This window comes from Debaryomyces fabryi, assembly GCF_001447935.2.
Source record: "Debaryomyces fabryi strain CBS 789 chromosome Unknown contig00123, whole genome shotgun sequence".
Taxonomy (NCBI): domain Eukaryota; kingdom Fungi; phylum Ascomycota; class Pichiomycetes; order Serinales; family Debaryomycetaceae; genus Debaryomyces; species Debaryomyces fabryi.
In genome coordinates this window covers 1-19,921 of record NW_015385549.1, presented here as the reverse complement: position 1 = coordinate 19,921, position 19,921 = coordinate 1, and the positions used below count along the sequence as shown (strand labels likewise).

The window sequence follows — 19,921 nt, the reverse complement described above, 5'->3', positions numbered from 1 at the left end:
AGATTTAAATTACCAAAATTTTCGGCTACAATTTTCAAGGGAAACATACGGACTAGTAGTGGGGTTAAAGTACTATGACGGATCATATAGTAAAGAAAGCACAAGAGTGCTTACCGAATATTCCATTAACGGTTATATCCCAAGGTGCAGAGGCATTAGTTTTCTATACTGATGTCCATCCATATTCTAGTGAACCATACTTAGAAAACCGTGAAAAATACGTTATCAAATATAGACCATCCAAGCCATATAGACATCCTAAAGTGGACAGTAGTATAACCAAGTCCCGTACGGTGGGAGAGGTAAAGTTTATGTACAAGTTAAACAAGTTGGGTATAAACTCCCCAAGAATAATTCTGGCAGATTACAACAACGGCATAATTTGGATGGAATATATAGGAGACAGTTTGCCCAATGGAGATGTACGCTCTTTTAAGAATTGGTTATGGTATCTCGAGAAGAACAACCAAAATTGTACAAGTGAGTCTGTAGAGAAGATGTGTTTCAAAGTGGGTCAACTAATTGGAAAACTACACTTGCACGAAATGATCCATGGGGATTTGACGTCCTCTAATATCTTATTGAATGATGATGACCCGGTATTAATCGATTTTGGATTGTCCTCATATTCAGGCTTAGCGGAAGATAAATCTGTTGACCTATACGTTTTGGAGAGGGCTATAAACAGTACCCATTCTGTATATGCTAAGGAGTATAATCAGTGGTTGTTACAAGGTTACGAAGATATTCATAAGCATAAAGAATTCGGCAAACAGGGCCAAAAGAAATTAGTAGAAGTGTTGAAGAAATTAGATGACGTGAGATTAAGAGGAAGAAAGAGAAGCATGTTAGGTTAGTACTTGATATATCATAGACTTATTATAAAACTGAGGCTACATTTAGGAGTGTAATATAATATTTTAATATATTTACTTAATTTACTTTTCTTTTTGATACCACCATCTATTAATAATTACTCTATCTGCTCTAATTAACCCATATGAGAATATTAGTCTTAAAAGGCTGGTATTCGTATCAATTATCAGGAGGTCGTTGTAGGTAATAGTAACTTGGAGTATCCTGTATATATACATATAGGAATTTACTGAAAAATGAAGAGCTCTCTCTTCAATCTAAATCCTTACTTATAGGAACTACAATGTTAAGAACGATCAGTAGAGCAGCTTATGGCAAGCGCCTAAATCAAATACCCGTGGCTAATCACAGCTTTCAATTGTGCAGATTTTATTCTAAGGATGCCAATAACGATCATATATTTATACATTCCATCGCCAACAGCAAATTTAAGTTCTCGTTGTCACCAAAAGAAAATGCATTGCCCATAGGCTACAGTAAAGAAGAAAAAGTCAATACTGCTAATTTCGAAGATAATAATGAGTTTTTGTCAGTCCTCCATTCAAAAATTGCCCTGGATGTCCACAACGATTTTGCTTTCATCGTTGAAGCAGGAACTTTTGCCAATTCCTATATGCCGATATATGATTTTAGGGAAATTCCAAGCTATAGCCGTGTTCCTGAAGTTGATAATATATTTGGATACGTCCATGTGAATGAAGAGGGCAAGATTATTCCTGGTTCGTATGAACCAAACAGTATGTATAGGTTGTGCAACGGTGCTGGTTTACCTCGTTTAAGCGACCATCTCTATGAGTTGGTGAGACAAAAATGCGAGTCGGCCAAGTAAGTGTTTTAGCGATTTGGATGTATATACTGCAACACTGGAAGGTCCCCAATTGGACATGAATTACGGATTCTATGTATAGAAATGTAAATATAAATGTAACAGAATATGTATCTGTAGTCGCAGGGTTTCAAGCTTATATCCTTCGTTAATATCCCATTTATACCTTATTTTCCCGTAGTTACACTATTTATCTAACGCTAAAATCCCCTTTTTTCCTTCTGTAATCAATACAAGTGTAAACCGTTTTCCATTTCTTCTATTTATAGATCTCATTGCCTTTTATTGTTGCAACTCCTTCTATTGTTCTATTTTTCGTTTTTGTTTCATATAATAAGGGTCACATCTCTTCTTGTGTTGTATAATACAAAATGGCTGCAAAACATGATTATACCTATGACTATCCCCTTGACTTCTGCTTGTTCGTTGCCTAGCGAGCGAGCGCCACGCTAACAATCTAGAAGAATCCCCCCCCCCCCTTTGCGCACTCTCACGTCCAAAGCGCCTCATTCAAGACTGAATGACTCCGTAATTCCCTGCAGCTATTATTCCCTAGTGACGCGCTTACCGCTTATCTCCTACGCTGGAACCTATTACTGATTTACCCGATCTACATAGTTGACAAAATCTCGAAGTCCCCGCCATTGATTTCGTCATTGTAATCTCTTATCGGATCATGTAATCTCTTAACGGATCATGCAATCCGTCTAATTCCTTTTAACATAATAACACCACCATTCCAGCAATTCTTCCCAGTAGTCTCGTCAACCTCCCTATAATCTCCTTTCGGTCATTGCTGTAGTAATTTCTGACCGTTTCTTTGGGCAACTATTGATAACTTATCTTGCATAGTAACTCTGGGAATTCTTTGGGAGTGTATTTTTCATCATTACACTCAATTAGCATTATCTTGTGATATGTTCGCTATGAGTCGCACAACGGTCGTATCTGATGGCTTTGTTTGTTGAAATGCTCATATGCAAAGCTATTAAATGCAATCACGTAAGATTAGAAAGCATTTTAACCTACAAACTCCGACTAATTGCCAATTTTAATCTGTGAAATTCAGACATCAACAAGACCTAGCACTATACATGTTCTCTTTAAGACTCATGCTAGTCTATCACAGTTACGATTATGTAAGAGCTAATAATTTTTTACAACATCACCAATAACGTTGCGAATATAAATAGCGAGATTATTTCCCCAAATCCTGGGTTTCGCATCTTCTTTTATATATAATAATCCTTGTTATAGGTTACAATTAGTTAATAAACACAGAGCAGAAACATGTTATACTTAATACTCAGTGGAGCCATTCGTGGACTCCAATTCATTTGGACAATTATTAATTTAGGACTCGCTGCCGGCCTTATTGCAGATTTGGACTATGGTTATAGTCGGGTGGTTTACTCCCTAGTAATCTCAGTTTTTACAATTATTTATTTGGTTGTGGTGATGTTGCCTATATGTTTACGTTTTTTGTCGCCCCTTGTGATCTTAGTAAGTGAATTCATATTCATGATCTTTTGGTTGGCATCTTTTGCAGCAATGGCCAACGCGTTTGGTGATGTGGATTGCTCATATTTCAACCGATACTACAATACCAATCGGTGGTGTCTGTTGGGTAAGGCGATGATTGCATTTGGTTTGTTCAATTGGGTGACGTTTTGCTTATCGTTGATCTTGCTTATAATTTTTACTGTTATTCGCTGTGCATCTCGCGGTGGTATGAACAGTTTGTTGGCCGGTAATAACTTCAAAATGGGAGCCATTTTCCCAGAGACAGTCCCCTCTAAGGCCACCCAGGACGTGGAAAATACCGCAGGTGCTACTGGTGCTACTGGCAACGAAATGGCTCCTGAAGCATCGGGTGAATCCAAAGTGGTTGACAAGGTAGAATCTCCAACAACCCCAACTGATGAAGTGACACCATGAGCTTGATCACGCTCTCATGCGTTGCTGATAAATTGTCTGCATCATTCTTATCGCTGCACAGCGTGCTTATCGAGCTTCTCTTGCTAATTATATTTCTTATTGTATTGCTTATTGTATAAGTGCGCGCGAAATAAAGAAATAAACCTAATATAATAATAGCTTAGCTTGTAGTTATCAGGGGAACAGTTGCAGCCGAACTTTTACGACTTAGACCGGCCGTAAACAATCAGTCTACGAATTGAATGTTGATTTATAAATGTAATAAGCTACGTAAATGTAGGCTACATGAATATATTTTTTAGACAAATGCAGGTTTTTAATTGATTGCTATCGACAGTCTGCAAAGTGATCACTTACCTCCATACTGTATAGGGAATGAATCACATTGACCATCACTAATTTTAACTGGGGTCTGGGCTGTTTTTCCGTCCCCGTGTTTATGTTCAGTGTCAAAGCACCATTCAAAGTTTCCTCCGTAACCAATTTTACGAGTATCTTTGTTGAACTGGAATTGGTTCTTTGACGGATCAATTTGCTTGTTACAAGTAAATTGACCCTGTGCGTTCATTCCACAATAACCCTTCGATGATCTGATCTTGTAACCACCAAATTCTTGCTGTGAAATTGCATATGTTGCACAGGTTCCTGCCTCGTACCATAAACCATTGCTGATAAGACATCCATTCTTGCCAGGAGACTCAAGGTAACCCTTGCGAGGAGACTTCGGTGGTTGTGGTCCAGGTTTGAAGCCATTCTTAGGAATAAACTGAATATTCTCCTCTGGACAATTCGAATTAACAATTGTATCGATGGGAATGAAACTCTCCTCCTTCAATGGACCTTGTAAATAGTGGTAATACCAAACCTCTTGTAACGCATTGTACTTATTGCACTTGAAAAAAACAGTCTTGCCAAAGTGTTTAGTCAATGCATCATTGATTTGCTTCTTCGAGTACTTTTGAGTTAATGATGGTACAATCCCTTCGGCCGCTAAAAAGTCAAACGTAGGTAATTTCTCGTAAAGATTCATAGTTATATTGTAGAAATCATACACGTTTTTGTTTTCTATGTAGCCTTGAGGGTCATAACAAGTAGGCCTGATTGTTTTCACACACGTAGCATGCTTATTAAATTCGTGGATCCATAAAGATTCATCGTTGCCGTTGAAATTCTTCCAGAATTCAGACATCTTCCCATACAAAACCTTGTCATTGAATTGGTTCAACACTATGTCAGTGGCACTGCGGATGTTCAAGCTATCGTCGCAAAATTGTTCATACGTTCCATCACAGTTATCGGGCCATAATCCGTGCAAAGTGAATGATTCGTTGCCTCCGATTGGAGGATAATAATCCCAGAATTGAGTCAGCAATAAAATACCCCCCGGTGATTCGAAACAACACGAATTTTCTATAGGGGTCGAGTTGGTGCAAGTTAAAGGAATATCTATTGGGCAATTTGGTGCTCCAAAAATGACACTATCAGATTCAAAATTAATATAGGAACACAAACTCTCTCGGAGAAATAACGAAATGGTAACAGTAAATATTAGCGCCAACATTGCTGATAATTGCTAACTACCGATAAATTCTAAAAGTTTGCTACTAAAAATCCTGGATTCTTATCTGTGTTTATATATGATTAGAATCCATGTGGGTAGATAACAGATAATCAGTATTTGGTTATTGAACGACATCAATGATGAAATGGACCGTTTGTCAACGATCGGGACATTGTTAACAAACACCTATTTCAGTCGAAATATACTGCAGCTACAGAGTGATTTTATTACCATCCGTTGAGGATACCTTTATTAGTATATAATTATATAAATCTACCTTTATCATTTTCTAACAATACAAAAAAAAAAGTCATGAACATAAAAAACCCAATCATTTAGAGAATAAAAACCATACTGAATGTTGCGTCCAAGGAGAACAACACTCGGCATACCTTATCATAAACCATATCATTAAATGCAGTTGATGCAATTAAAATTAAAATACATGTGAAACCAAGAACAAAAATAGAATTTTAAACGGAATTGTAGGTCCTAAGCAGTACTTAGGAAACCATCAAAATCGGTTAAATCTGGACAAAAATGATGATTACAGGCAGATTTCGTAGCGAGATTGAAACCAATCTAGTACTTGTAAATATCAGCCTTGAATGGACCTTCCTTTGGAATACCTAAGTATTCAGCTTGAACATCAGATAAGACGGTCAACTTAGCACCTAAGTGGTCCAAGTGACACTTAGCAACAGTTTCATCCAAAACCTTTGGTAATAAGTGAACACCAAGGTCAAACTTGTCTGACTTACCGAATTCTGGGAATTTGGTTCTGAATTCTTTGTCTTCAGCCTTGAATAAGGCAATTTGGGCCAAGACTTGGTTAGAGAAAGAACAAGACATGACGAAAGAAGAGTGACCGGTAGCACAACCTAAGTTAACTAATCTACCTTCAGCTAATAAGATAACGTGACGACCGTTCTTCATCAAGAATCTGTCGACTTGTGGCTTAATTTCAACAACAGATTCAGAGTTGGCCTTTAACCAAGCGACATCGATTTCAATGTCAAAGTGACCAATGTTACAGACAATAGCATCTTCTGGCATTTGTTCGAAGTGAACACCAGTGATAATGTCACGACAACCAGTAGTGGTGACGAAGATTTGACCAATTGAAGCAACTTCTTCTAATGGAGCAACTTGGTAACCAGAAACAGCAGCTTGTAAGGCGTTAATTGGATCAATTTCAGTGACAATAACTCTGGCACCCATACCTCTTAAAGCCATGGCACAACCCTTACCAACATCACCGAAACCAGCGACAACGGCAACCTTACCGGCAATCATAACATCGGTGGCTCTCTTAATACCATCGATTAAAGATTCACGACAACCGTATAAGTTATCGAACTTAGACTTGGTGACGGAATCGTTAACGTTGATAGCTGGGACCTTTAAGGTACCTTCCTTCAACATCTTGTATAAGTGGTGGACACCGGTGGTGGTTTCTTCAGATAAACCGTAACAGCCATCTAACATTTCTGGGTACTTCTTGTGGACTAAAGTGGTTAAGTCTCCACCATCATCCAAGATCAAGTTCAATTTCTTACCATCCTTGAAAGCGAATAATTGTTGTTCAATACACCATTCGTATTCTTCGTCGGTTTCACCCTTCCAAGCGAAAACTGGAACACCAGCAGCAGCAATAGCAGCAGCAGCGTGGTCTTGGGTAGAGAAAATGTTACATGATGACCAGGTAACTTCAGCACCTAAAGCAACTAAGGTTTCAATCAAAACAGCGGTTTGAATGGTCATGTGTAAACAACCAGCAATTCTAGCACCCTTTAATGGTTGAGATGAACCGTATTTCTTTCTGATATCCATTAAACCTGGCATTTCATTTTCAGATAATTCAATATCTTTTCTACCGAAGGCAGCTAAGGAGATATCGGCAACTTTGTAGTTAGAAGCTGGAGCAGACATTATTAACAATCAATTGAGTTTTGTTTGTATTAATTCAATATTAATTTGTAAAAATCAAAGTTAGTTGAAAAGAAAAATGAACACGAAAACGTGAAAGTATTTATACGTTTCTTATACGACGAGATGGAAAATTTTTTTGGTGAGGCCCAAAAAAAAGCACATGCAAATTTTCACCAGATGGTACAGTATCAGATCTATAGTAAATAGTAGTTACAAAATTATAGTGATTGGAAACAGAGAATTAATGTAGATGTAAATGTAAGGTATTATGCATTGATAAGTACGCAGTAGAAATGAAATATATAATTATGGACCTAAAGATCAAACTTTAACCAATCCAAGTCTTTAGCCACGTTGGCCTGATGATCAGGTTGCGAAAGAATAGGAGATTGGCGATCAGATTGGGGTTGCTTTTTCAACCCATCAGTCAATGATGACTTGATGAATGCTGCAGGTTTGATTTCGTATCGACTACCCATCTTTTCGTTGTTTATGTCAAAATCATAAACTTCATTATCATTATTATGCAACTCAGTATAGTTTTTGAAAAAGTCGTCTGTATCCATGTCATCATTTTCTGGAATGGTTGTAGACGGCAAGGACTCAGGCACAAACTCGGTGGGAGTTTTCACGGTAGTGAAGTTGGCAAATTCTGACGGCACAGTGAATGATTGACGATTAGAGTGCAAATGGGTGCTGGAGAAAGAAGATTGTGACGCAACAGACCCAGGTGTTTCAGCGAGCCCGGAGTTACTGTTTCTGTGAGGAAACGACGAATTGTCAAAATAACCCCCGTTGTTGTACTGGTTGAAACGCAGATTTAAAATGTTGATATTAGAAGGCGTTAAAGAATTCGAGCCTGTGAAACTAGAAGAATTAAAATTTTGGGCAGGACTGTCGTTCTGGTTCTGGATTTGATTTTGGTTACCGTTGATATTAATGTTACTCAAAGAATTGCTTAATCCAATAGATGAATTTTTTCTTTGAAGTGACGACAAACTCGTAAATGAGGTCCGTTTATTGAATGAAGATGATTGAAACGAAGATGAAACGGAAGGGTTCCGTTTGATTGTTTGATTCGATTGGGGCACTTGCGAGGGTGTCTTTTTAGATAAAGATTCACTATTTGCTGAAAATTGTTCATTACCATTTTCAGCCTTTTTCCTCTTAAATGACTGTGCTTGGTTATTATTATTGTTGTTGTTATTGTTGTTGTTATTGTTGTTGTTATTGTTGTTAAACAGACCACTAAATGAGTTGTGTATAATTGGTGATGCAGGGCTATTCAAATTATCATTATTCAAGAATGTGCTGTTGGGCGTTGGAATCGATTTAGCACCCAAACTGGTTTGGTTCGATGAAGTGTTAGGCGTGTTTGGGGTGTTTGGTGCTAATGATGGCTTTGGTAATATTAATATGTTCTTATAACGAGAGCCGCTGCTACCAATCGGAATCCCACCCGAAGTCGATAAGATGCCGTTGTTTGCTGATGAAGGAGTAGAATTTGCAGATGTGGAACCATTGTTCTGTTGTGAATTAATCGGTATATTAAACCCATTCTTGATGTTTCTATTGCCCGATAATTGATCTTGAGTTATATTTTGCCTTGACAAGCTATTAGAATATGTAGAATTTGGGGTCATACCTTTATTTGTAGCTGGAGATCTTCTGGAACTCCTCTTCTTGATAACATCTGTCTTTAAACTTAATGGCCTTGTCGTCCCGTGTAACTTGAGAAACAACCCACACGCATTACACAAAGTGTTACCTTGTGGATCTTTCCTCCATAATGGGGTTTTCAATGCATGGCAGTTAGAACATTCAGTTACTTTTATATCATCCTTGCCAGAACTTGCATTGACTAGAGGTCTGAACTTTTCTTCTTGCTTTTGTTGTGATAAGGAGGATGTAAGGTTTGATTTGGGCATCGGCTTTTGCATCGGCAATTTATTCATAGGGTCATTGGTATTCTCTGAATTAGATTCCAACGGTAAAGTTGAAGACGAAATTTGAACATTAGAAACCGACATGGTTGGTTCCTTTTTAATGGTAGTAGGACCCTTATTATTCGACCAGGGTGTAGCTTTCACGTCTGTATGCCCATTATATGGCGAATCACTAATACTAGATGGTGTAATATCACTCTGCATATTACCGTTTCCTCTTCTTCCTTCGGATCCAGTGATACTGCCATTTCGGTTTTCATTGGTTCGGACCTGTTTTTGTCCGTATTGAGGGCTGTTCTTCAAGTCATCTATCGATAACGGCGACAACAAGTCAAGATACTTGTTCTCATTATTGTTGTGGTCGTTACGGCCAGACATTATTTGGTTTTTCTGTACGTTATAACTATCCTTGCGTAACTGTCTGTTCTCAACTCTAGTTTGCAACGAAAGCAATTTTTTAGCTGAATTAAATAGTTCAAATATCGATGGGGCAGTATCTAACTCACGCTCTATCTTTGACATGCTTCACTTAATTTCAGCCCACTATTGCTTATTTATGACTCTATGCTTCTTGCTGGTGACTAATTTAACTAATTAATTCTCAACTTTAAAGAAATCACAATAATCGGAAACACAACTATTAAAACCAACGATTTATAGATATTCTATTAACACTTTTACAGCTATCAATACTTAGACAAACTTTCTGCTGGTCTGATATTGGCAAAATTTTCTACCTTTTTTTAAATAAATTAAATTATTTGTGATGATAATTTTTGATGTTCATAATTACACAAAATTATCTTCCATCGATAAAATCCGATTTACAAGAAATCATCTGATTCGGATAATGCCGACCAGAGGGGAGCGTATAGAAGTATAGAAGAGGAACATGTCGCTACAGTAAAGAACATGTTATTACAATTATAATACAGGTTGATGTATATTTATATATATATATACAGGAGGCAGATATTGATTTCAATTATCTGAATCGTTCTTAGAGTGATTATGATGATGGTTATGGTATGGCTTGTTAAAACGACGGTTATACTTCCCTTCACCACCGTTGTTTATAATAGAAGGGTTGTTGTTATCCGAATGGAGTCTGTATTCAAAAGAAACTCCAAATACTCTTTCGTTCGATCCCGAATCTAAAGTGCTAATACAGTCAGAACCTTGGGAAATTAAATCACATTCTCTGATAATTCTCAAAATCGAATCACAGATTATTCTTCTGGCTTGAAATGATGTCAATTTCTTGTTTTGAGCTTTCTTCTCTTCATCTTTTTCTTCAGGGTTGACTCTCTTTTTATTGAAGTTCAAGTTACAATTCCAAATGCTGATGATATCTTCATCTTTTCTAACACTCAAAACTAACCCGCAGATATCATTCAAGAGTAAATCTTGAATCTCTTCCGAGTAATTACCTTCTGGGATAATTGATCCAGTAATAGTCTTCATTAATAATCTTTCCCAAATCAAGCTTGTTCTCTGCCTAACTTTCAAGACCGTATCATTGTCATTTATGTTAGACGAATTACTACTAGTATTAGAGCGGCGATTGAACCTAAACACCCATCTACCACCTTTGGTATTTATAGGGTCCTCCCACACAGGATTGATCCCGCTTTTAAAGATCAACAACTCTGTACCAATAGCTAATTCATACGTCTTTTTGAGTGAAGACATACTCATCCATAATTGCTCTAAGGATCCAATATGCTTGGTTGACGATTTTTGTCCGTTGATGGTTGAAAATTCGATCTCGTTCGTTGTTTGTAAGTACGAATCGACAGCAGCTGCTGCCTGTTGTCCGCTGTCGTCATTATTAGCATCCTCGGTCGTTGGCTCAGGGCTGACGTTTGTTAGCTCCTTCTGCTTCGGCCTAGATCTCGAATGGTGCCATATTGTCCAACAGTATGGCAAAATATGATGATTTTCTGGAATATCATCGACGGTTTCCTGCGATAATTTCAATGGATCTCTTTTCGGCAAGTCGATGTTGGCAGGCTGGTTGTATTGTCCATTAAAATTGTTATAATTAGATGCTTTATTATATTTGTATGATTTATGATGACTATGACTATGGTGATTATTCTGTGATTGCGAATGATTATTCTGGCCACTGGCATTATGACTACTGCTATTATTATGACTGGAGTTATTACTATGATTATAATTCACGTTCGTAATATTCTTGCTAGAAGAACTATTACTGTCGGTTCTACCGCTCATTCCATTTTGGTTCATGATTCTATTAAACAATGATTCGGCCCTCTTCAAGTTTTCTGACATAGTTATTTATGGTGTATAATGCAATGAATAATTGTTACCCTAAAAAATTAAATATAACGATCAATATTGGACCACAAACTTAATGATAATAACACACGTTAATTAACAAATCTATAAATGCTATAATAATAAGTATTTTACAAGCTATACTTATTCTAGTTCAGTTAATAACGCCAGAAAAATATTACAAATTTTTCATCACACAAAATAACGGGAGATTTAATGTGCGGGTAACCTTGACCATAACTACCCATAGATACATATTCTATAACAATTAAGTATATTAATCATAAACATAGACGCTAATAGGCTAACTAAGACTTACCGTAGTAGTGTAAGTATCCACCTAAGGTTTTACAACCATTAATGTAGTTACTGAGATTCAATTTTTCGTTAATTGAATGAGCACCATCATCACCTCTACCCATTGGTAACAATAAAACATCAGTACCTAACTCCTTTTCAAAGGTGATAGTGATTGGAATGGATCCACCTTCTCTGGTGAAATCAGGCTTGATGTTCCATACATCTTCTGTGGCCTTGGCAGCAGCAGTGAAAGCTTCATTGAAAGGATTTGAAACCCAGTAGTTACCATCGTGGATTAATTCGACCTTCAAAGTGTTTGGGGAGTTTAATTGAGCATTCAACTTGTTAACATGGTCAAAAACCAATTGATCTAATTTCGCAGAATCGATGTCTGGAACGGTTCTGATAGAAAATTTACCGATAACCTTGGCTGGGATGACGGTTTTGGCACCAGCACCTGAGAAGCCACCTTCGATACCGTGTAAAGACAAGGATGGGTATCTCCATCTGTGCTTTAAGATATCCTTCTTGTTATCGTGCAAGGAAGTCTTGGAACCGGAAGCAGCGTTTAATTCTTCTACCGAAAAATCGATGTCATCGTATAATGCGTCTTCTTTGTCGGTCAATGGAGCAATCATATCGTCAATTCCTGGAATCAAAATCTTTCCTGTAGAATCAACCAATTGAGACATGACCTTGATTAAATCAGTCATAGGTTCTGCAACTATACCACCGAAAATACCACTATGTAAATCAGCGCCTGGCCCGTTAACAATAATCTGGTAGTAATTACATCCTCTTAACCCGTAAGTTAAAACTGGCTTGCTAGTACCTAACCAGTAGTTATCAGAGATACATACAGTGTCAACCTTGGAGAAATATTGTTTGGCTTCCTTTGCAATTAACCCTTCCAAACCTAATGAACCACTTTCTTCCATACCTTCGAAACAAACAACTAAGTTAACTGGTAATTCCCATTTTAATTCGTTGTGCGCTTCAATCACATTCAACCACCCGATAACTGGTCCCTTATCATCAGTAGTACCTCTTCCGAACAAGATGTCCTTAGCTTCATCATGGTACATGTCAAAAGGATCAGTGGCCCAACCGTCTTCTTTTAATGCTGGTTGAACATCATAATGGCCGTAAACTAATACTGTCTTCTTGGATGCATCATTGCCAAATCTACCTAAGACAATTGGAGGTAACTTTAAGTTTGGATCAGCGACTGGTGGTGGTTGGATACCCAAATCCTTCATTTGGATGTCGTGGAATCCTAACGTAGTTAATTCGTTCTTTAAAAAGTTTGCCATATCGACAACCCTTGGTCTTAACGTTTCATCACTTGAAACAGATGGAATTGCAATTGCCTTTCTTAATCTTTCAATAAATTTTGGCTTTAATTCATCAATCTTCTTGAACAATGGTTCTAATGGTAATTTATCGTATGACATCGTTAATATCTACTTTGTATAGCTAAATATCTGGATCAATTACTTTACTAAATATAAAATATGTCTTGAGGATATTTGAAAAAAAGTGAGGCAGCCGTTCATCTTTATGGCCGTGCAAAAATGCCGATTATAGCCGTACTATATAACTTCCGAAGTAAATTATGGGAGAACATCTCTACGGCTATTATATTCTATGGCATACATGGATATATATCTACATTATATGAGCTCATTTTTAACTTGTAGTATTAGGATATTGGTAATCAATTGAAAATAATTGGGTCGATCGCATCGTAGGAACGACTCAAAATTATTAATTGTACTTGTAATGCATCAATGATAGTCAATTAAGTAATGTCCTCAACAGATAGTGATAATGATAGTGATAGTGATGAATTCTCGATACTTGACATAATTGGAAGCCAGAAGAATACAAATACCAAAAATTACAGATCAAAAGCACGAGCCGATGAATCCAAAGACCTTCCAACAACAACATCCAATAAGAGTCATCATGGTAGTAATATAATTTCCCATGAACCAAGAGATGAATTTGATATAGAATTACCAACTATTTTTCTTACTGATGCTAAAAAGAACGAAGAATTGGCTAAAAAGAATGCTAGGATACGGGCTGATTTGGCTGAAGATGAGCGTAATATGCAACAGGAATATAAACGATTGCAACGAAGGAAGCAACAAATCATTGATGAACTAAACGATAATGGGGTAATTGGTCAAAACTTTATTTTGACTAATGACAGAGATAACCAGTTTGTTGAAAGATTGCTTCAAAGCGATTTGAAAGGTTCCAAAACCGATAACCTTACTCAACGGCATTTCTACTTATATTCAAATCCTTCAGTTGAAAATAACTTGGATACTGGAGTGCCTTTTCCCATAAATATTAGCACCCTTTACATTGAGCTTCGACCAGAAAACTACGAAAACTTATACCTGAATGTAAGTCCATTTTTTACCCAATTCTTCAACTATATAATCGTGAACGTTCATGACTTAAATTGCTTGATTCTATTCAGCAGATTTCTCGAATTTCTTTACAAATCAGACTTTATAAGTCTGGATAGCATAACGGAAAAAGAATTTGTGACTTATGTTAAATCCATTGGAGGTGAAACGAAGTATATCAAGCCCGACTCACATACCCAAATGCCTCTTAGACTACTCCATTATAATTCTCAATACAGACTCACTATTGTGAGGCTATCAATAGTATTTTGTTATGTTCTTTTTGTTACAAAAAATGACTGTACTGTGGCAGAAGACACCCTATACAAAACAATGTTAAAAACATTTTTACTATCGCTATGCGATTTTAATTTTAATGAAGGTAATGTAAACGAGTTAATTACCAACTTCATAACTCCAGTTTTTATGAATTTTGTTAATTGGAGAAGAGATAAGCTAATGAATGGCCAGCAACAAGTCAAACCCACCTCCGAAGAAGAAGTATATGTAATGCACGATATTTTATTATCAGAATTTAATGAAGCTATGAATCATGAATTGCGTACTTGCCTCTATGAAGAACGGGACAATATTGAAACAGAGCAACAAAAATTTAGGAAAATCGACTATGAGTTGCATCACAACATTTTAAGGTTACTAAATTTATCCATCAGGTTCCAAGCGGAACCCTTTTCCATGAGAATTATTATAAGCTTATGTTTAACATTTATGGACGATTCGGACTATACTCTTTGCAGCTTATACAAGCGAAATCCTACATTAGAAGAATTAAATATGAAGACTTGCAATTTCACACCTTCATCCAAATTCATTATATCGATCATAAATAAGTTGAACGCTTTAAACATAACCGAATGCCTTGATTCCAATGATATTGAGCAAATCAACTTTATATACAGAAATTATTACAAGCTGTTGTTATTCAACTATGTTGTATTTGAGACCTTCCATTCAAATCTGAATACTATACAAAACAGACAAAATTTCGAACGAATAAAGCAGTCTAATTATTTGAATCTCAAACAATTGGCCGATAGCATTAATAAATTAAAAGACAGTGTTCATAGGCAATTAGGTGAATTATCCAATATTTCACTGATAGGTGAATCGTCACCGTATAAAGATGATGTCATACATATAATCACTGAGTATTATCATTTGTTGCACTATCTCGCTACTAAATGTGACAAAGAAATGATGCTAATTCACAATGATACATTCTACGACGACAAGATTCTCCAATAGGTAAGTATATAGAATATTTATAATATTTCATAGCATTGTGTAATGGTGACTCAAAAGTTCAGCTTTATGCACCACGCGGGACATTTAGTCTCTGGCAAATACCGATCTTCCGTAAATTTAGAGCAAATAAGTCATAACTATTATTATTCATACAGAAGTTACTATACCTCCAAAGAAACAAATTCAATGACATTAGCAGAAGAATCGAAGCCATTTATTTTCAAGAATCCAGAAATCAAAGAAAACGAACATCCGGGATGTATTGTTCAATTACCGTATGGATTTGGCCCTCTTCCTCCACAAGCTAAGAATAAGAAGATTTTCTATTTCGATATCGACAACTGCTTGTATAACAGATCGACTAGAATTCATGATATGATGGAGGTCAAGATACATAAATATTTTAAAGACAACTTGCAATTAAATGATGAAGATGCTCATAATTTACATCTCAACTATTATAAAACATACGGATTGGCTATTGAAGGGCTAGTGCGTAATCATGAGGTAAATGCAATGGAATATAATGCAGTGGTCGATGATTCCTTGGATTTGAAGTCAGTATTAAAATATAATAAGAGGTTGAGAGAGCTGTTGCAGCATATTAAGGAAAGTAATGATTTTGATTACTTTTGGTTGGTGACCAATGCCTACAAGAATCATGCCTTACGGGTCATTTCATTTCTAGGGTTGGGTGATATTTTTGATGGTTTAACCTTCTGTGACTATGCATCTTGTCCAATCCTCTGTAAACCAATGAATGAATACTTTTACAACTGCTTTAATCTAACGCAGGTAGACTACAATGATCAACATGTGATGTCTTACCAATACTTTGTCGATGATAGTGAGATAAATGTAAAAGCTGCTCATAAACTACACCTTGGTAATGTTATTCATTTCATTGAGCTTGACGCAGATTACGAAAAAATTAAATCGAAGCCTGATTTCTTCGAATATTACGGTAAAGGTGATAACACTGACTCCTCAAAGATTAGAATTATAAGAGATATTTTAGACTTAAATAAAGTTTTATAGTAACAAAAATGTATCAGTTTGTTGAATTTTGGTTAGAAGAATTTATAAATTTGTAATCTCGTTATCGAGAAGCTCGATGCCAAAAAAAGTTAAGAGTCAAAAAAAAAGCACGATAAGACTAGCACCTTCAACTTCGTCTAATAAATGCCACCTAAAAAAGAAATCAAATTCAAGGGAAAGATCTTGTTTTTACATGGCTATACTCAATCTTCCTCGATTTTCTACGCTAAAACATCTGCTTTAAGGAAGAAACTATTGAAGCTAAACTACAAATCTATCTACTTAAATGGGCCAACTAAGTTAACCCCGGCTGATTTACCATCGACTGACTCGCTCTCTAAGTTCAGTTCGGTTATATCAGATGATCAAGAGACCGACTATAGATCGTGGTGGATAAAACCACACAATACTAATGATGGTATCGACCTATCCGAACCTATTACCGAAATCAAAAACTATATAGAGAAGGGTGAAATTATACCAGATAATGATTTAGTTCAAGAAACGGAGTCTGAAGAAGAAAAGCAACTTCCTATAGTTGGTATAATTGGTTTTTCGCAGGGGGCTGCGTTTGCTGGTTTGATAAGTCATAAATTTAAGGACTTATTTGGTGTTGATACTTTAAAATTTGTGATTTTATACTCAGGGTTTAAAATTGATACAACCGAAAAGTCTGGTAATACACAATATAAAGATTATTATCCAGCCGATAATGGAGAGTCGGATCAATTTAAAATACTTCATGTTTATGGAGAATTAGACACAGTTGTGCATGAAGACCGGGTACTTTCGTTGTATGAAACAAGCAAGGCCAACTCGGATATTCTAAAGCATCCAGGAGGTCATTTTGTACCTAACTCGAAGTTAATGGTGGATCAAGCGACTAACTGGATAGTTCATACGATAGAAAATAAACAAGACATTTCAAAACCTGAAGATGATTTAGATTCACTCATGGATATGATAGATGGTCTAGGAAAAGCTTAGACATTAGACTATTTAGATATATATAAAATATTATAATTCATCATGGACTACTTTCTTGGCCTTTTTACCTTTTCTATAATTGGAGTAGTACTTTTTGTCTTTTTTCGATAATATGCCTTCTAAAGGTTGAATATTGTTAGATTCTATTAACCATTCACTAATTTTCACCTTGTCGCTAAGCTTTTCGGATTTATACTTAGAAAACTCCTGGGTAGTCTCATCAAAATTAAGCAAGATTGGTAATCTATCGTCTGGGCCGATGGGTGAAATGATTTCTTTACCATTTATTTCAATTTTAAAATTATTTACATCTTCGGGTGATTTGACAGTAACCATTCCGAATTTCAATGTATTAATGAAATCAATAGCCAAAGATTTGTATAAGGGACTAATTTGTTTTGATTCTGTTAAAAGCAAAACCTTATTATTTTCTTTATTATCCAACAACCAATCCTTTAACCCCTCTGATTGCAAGTTTGGAAATTTCTTAACATAATTCTTGATTCTAGACGTCAAGAATGTATACATTGATTTCAACGATCTTTCTCCATTATACGGCTCAACTGCATGGCTATATACTCTACTCTTCTTCTTTGAGTCGTACTTTGGTGGTCTAAATACCATTAACGTAGGAAAGCCGCTGATTTTATACCTGGCACAAAGTTCTTTATTTTTATCTTCATCACAATTGACACTAGCAACGTTTATAGCATATTGACCGTCGTTATGTATCAACTTAGCCAATTTATGATAAGCAGGTTCTAGTTGTTTACAATAACCACACCATGGAGCGTAAAATTTGACTATGGACGTATAATTTGTCTTTTGAACAACTTTATCAAAATTAGATGGTGATAACTCATATATATTATCATCTGATTTATATAAATCCCCTTGCGCTCTTGCAGCTATGGATACTACCAAATGGACAAGTATTAAACAAAATTTCCATAAATACATTCTTCTAGGTTTCTTATCTTTAAAGCTCTATGTTCTATTTTTTGATTTCTGGAGAACAACTCATTGATTTTTCAGGCCATACAGCGAGTTTCGGGAGTAAAATAAAATTTTAGAATCAATTGAACTACTGCTACATAACTACTTTATTTTGATATAAAATTCATCTTAATGAATATTTAATGTTTATTAGGATAGATCGTTGTAGTCGTAAAAAGATTATATGTTTTTCGTGTAGATGGTAGTCCAAAGACACGTATAGTATAGCCACTGAAATTTTTTTTTTATCAAATCCTTATACTTATATCATTTATTGTTTAAAGGAGACAAACTAACTAGTATACACGTTTTTTCTCTATCTTCATCGATCATTGCAAGTTTGTTTTTATATGTTTTCCCTGGCTATTGCTAGTTATCGCCTAGCTCATTCACTCAATCACCTTTATTCAACTATCTCTACTCAATTGATCCCTGCTCGTTGTGATATCTCCATTTATCCATAATTCTAACCATTAGAAAGCAACTTTCAAACATATACGCCAAAACTGTTGGCAACAAATACAGAGCCTAAACCAATTGATAATGATGCTAAAATTGCATGAAAAAAGTAGTTGAAAGGCGACTGTGATTTCTTATCCACTAATAATGCCAATGACAATGAAAAGAAGGCTAAAAGCGTATTAGTATTTAATTATAGCTATTGTATTTTTGCATTTAATTTCCAATTACGTACCGATTATAACTAAAATCACCGCAAATAAAGTAGAATATTGACTCAAAGTGCTTGCGGCAACTGGACTAGACTCAAAGTTAAAGATCCTAGTGTACTCTTCGTATGATACACCAAATGACATTGTTTAGAAGAAGTTATAAGTGATATTGGCGTATAATAGAAATAGATACATATTAATATGCTGTTCATATGGACCAATGAATATTGGTCCTTGCACGATTTTATATATTTACCTCTATACAAGCTTTAATAGCTGTCTATTCTTATAGTCTATTCCCATGTATTGAATCCTTCTGGACATTTACTCCATTAGAGGCATTGTAGAACTGGGAAAAGAAGTATGCTTGGTCTATGAGAACCTTCTCTTTAGCATATTTAACTTCAGGAATGCTGAGGTCACCCTTAACTGCAAAACCATGAGATACACTCAGGAATAAATCAAGTTGGTATCTAATGTTTTCAGCAGCTAAAATTTGAATAGTTTTATTTCTCAACTCTTCTGTGAAGCTTTTATCGGTTTCTGCAGCAGAAATCAATACAGGTTTAGTAACAGCTTCAACTTCTTCGACCGAAACCAAAGAAGGATGTGCAATTGCACCCGCTGTAAAGTATCCATCCTTGGCCAAATTTTGAATACAGTATTTAGCACCAAAACAGTAACCAATACCAAAAAAGGATTTAGGTGACTTTTCCTTAGTTAATTGGGCCAAGAAACTGTCAACAATTGGTCTTGTGATTTCAGAGGAATGTTTTTCGAGCCATTGATGGCGTTCATCTGATGGTTTAATTGGATCACCCATCAAAATATCAGGGATTAATACTTGACGAGAGCTT

General features: G+C 36.0%; 13 protein-coding genes across 13 annotated transcripts; 6 read left to right on the top strand and 7 right to left on the bottom strand.

The window, feature by feature from the left end:
• Positions 1-74: 74 nt before the first annotated feature.
• AC631_04506 (serine/threonine protein kinase) lies at positions 75-857 on the top strand (the record flags this gene model as incomplete). Its single annotated transcript, XM_015613335.1, has 1 exon — positions 75-857. One exon carries the CDS (start codon positions 75-77, stop codon positions 855-857), a length of 783 nt encoding a protein of 260 aa, XP_015465842.1.
• Positions 858-1,159: 302 nt separating this feature from the next.
• Positions 1,160-1,705, top strand: AC631_04505 (uncharacterized protein; the record flags this gene model as incomplete). The annotated part of the gene is made up of 1 exon (XM_015613334.1): positions 1,160-1,705. The coding sequence occupies one exon, from the start codon at positions 1,160-1,162 to the stop codon at positions 1,703-1,705; it is 546 nt and encodes a 181-aa protein (XP_015465841.1).
• Positions 1,706-3,223: 1,518 nt separating this feature from the next.
• MRV2 (Mrv2p) lies at positions 3,224-3,640 on the top strand (the record flags this gene model as incomplete). Its single annotated transcript, XM_015613333.1, has 1 exon — positions 3,224-3,640. One exon carries the CDS (start codon positions 3,224-3,226, stop codon positions 3,638-3,640), a length of 417 nt encoding a protein of 138 aa, XP_015465840.1.
• Positions 3,641-3,989: 349 nt separating this feature from the next.
• On the bottom strand, positions 3,990-5,201 carry AC631_04503 (uncharacterized protein; the record flags this gene model as incomplete). The annotated part of the gene is made up of 1 exon (XM_015613332.1): positions 3,990-5,201. One exon carries the CDS (start codon positions 5,199-5,201, stop codon positions 3,990-3,992), a length of 1,212 nt encoding a protein of 403 aa, XP_015465839.1.
• Positions 5,202-5,783: 582 nt separating this feature from the next.
• Positions 5,784-7,133, bottom strand: SAH1 (adenosylhomocysteinase; the record flags this gene model as incomplete). The annotated part of the gene is made up of 1 exon (XM_015613331.1): positions 5,784-7,133. The coding sequence occupies one exon, from the start codon at positions 7,131-7,133 to the stop codon at positions 5,784-5,786; it is 1,350 nt and encodes a 449-aa protein (XP_015465838.1).
• Positions 7,134-7,447: 314 nt separating this feature from the next.
• GLN3 (nitrogen-responsive transcriptional regulator) lies at positions 7,448-9,601 on the bottom strand (the record flags this gene model as incomplete). The annotated part of the gene is made up of 1 exon (XM_015613330.1): positions 7,448-9,601. The coding sequence occupies one exon, from the start codon at positions 9,599-9,601 to the stop codon at positions 7,448-7,450; it is 2,154 nt and encodes a 717-aa protein (XP_015465837.1).
• Positions 9,602-10,060: 459 nt separating this feature from the next.
• Positions 10,061-11,377, bottom strand: AC631_04500 (uncharacterized protein; the record flags this gene model as incomplete). Its single annotated transcript, XM_015613329.1, has 1 exon — positions 10,061-11,377. One exon carries the CDS (start codon positions 11,375-11,377, stop codon positions 10,061-10,063), a length of 1,317 nt encoding a protein of 438 aa, XP_015465836.1.
• A 314-nt stretch (positions 11,378-11,691) lies between these two features.
• AC631_04499 (metallodipeptidase) lies at positions 11,692-13,137 on the bottom strand (the record flags this gene model as incomplete). The annotated part of the gene is made up of 1 exon (XM_015613328.1): positions 11,692-13,137. The coding sequence occupies one exon, from the start codon at positions 13,135-13,137 to the stop codon at positions 11,692-11,694; it is 1,446 nt and encodes a 481-aa protein (XP_015465835.1).
• Positions 13,138-13,491: 354 nt separating this feature from the next.
• On the top strand, positions 13,492-15,372 carry AC631_04498 (uncharacterized protein; the record flags this gene model as incomplete). Its single annotated transcript, XM_015613327.1, has 1 exon — positions 13,492-15,372. The coding sequence occupies one exon, from the start codon at positions 13,492-13,494 to the stop codon at positions 15,370-15,372; it is 1,881 nt and encodes a 626-aa protein (XP_015465834.1).
• A 186-nt stretch (positions 15,373-15,558) lies between these two features.
• AC631_04497 (nucleotidase) lies at positions 15,559-16,410 on the top strand (the record flags this gene model as incomplete). The annotated part of the gene is made up of 1 exon (XM_015613326.1): positions 15,559-16,410. One exon carries the CDS (start codon positions 15,559-15,561, stop codon positions 16,408-16,410), a length of 852 nt encoding a protein of 283 aa, XP_015465833.1.
• Positions 16,411-16,554: 144 nt separating this feature from the next.
• AC631_04496 (putative serine hydrolase) lies at positions 16,555-17,397 on the top strand (the record flags this gene model as incomplete). The annotated part of the gene is made up of 1 exon (XM_015613325.1): positions 16,555-17,397. One exon carries the CDS (start codon positions 16,555-16,557, stop codon positions 17,395-17,397), a length of 843 nt encoding a protein of 280 aa, XP_015465832.1.
• Positions 17,398-17,427: 30 nt separating this feature from the next.
• AC631_04495 (protein disulfide isomerase) lies at positions 17,428-18,357 on the bottom strand (the record flags this gene model as incomplete). The annotated part of the gene is made up of 1 exon (XM_015613324.1): positions 17,428-18,357. One exon carries the CDS (start codon positions 18,355-18,357, stop codon positions 17,428-17,430), a length of 930 nt encoding a protein of 309 aa, XP_015465831.1.
• Positions 18,358-19,350: 993 nt separating this feature from the next.
• Positions 19,351-19,887, bottom strand: AC631_04494 (uncharacterized protein; the record flags this gene model as incomplete). Its single annotated transcript, XM_015613323.1, has 1 exon — positions 19,351-19,887. The coding sequence occupies one exon, from the start codon at positions 19,885-19,887 to the stop codon at positions 19,351-19,353; it is 537 nt and encodes a 178-aa protein (XP_015465830.1).
• Between the last annotated feature and the right edge of the window lie 34 nt (positions 19,888-19,921).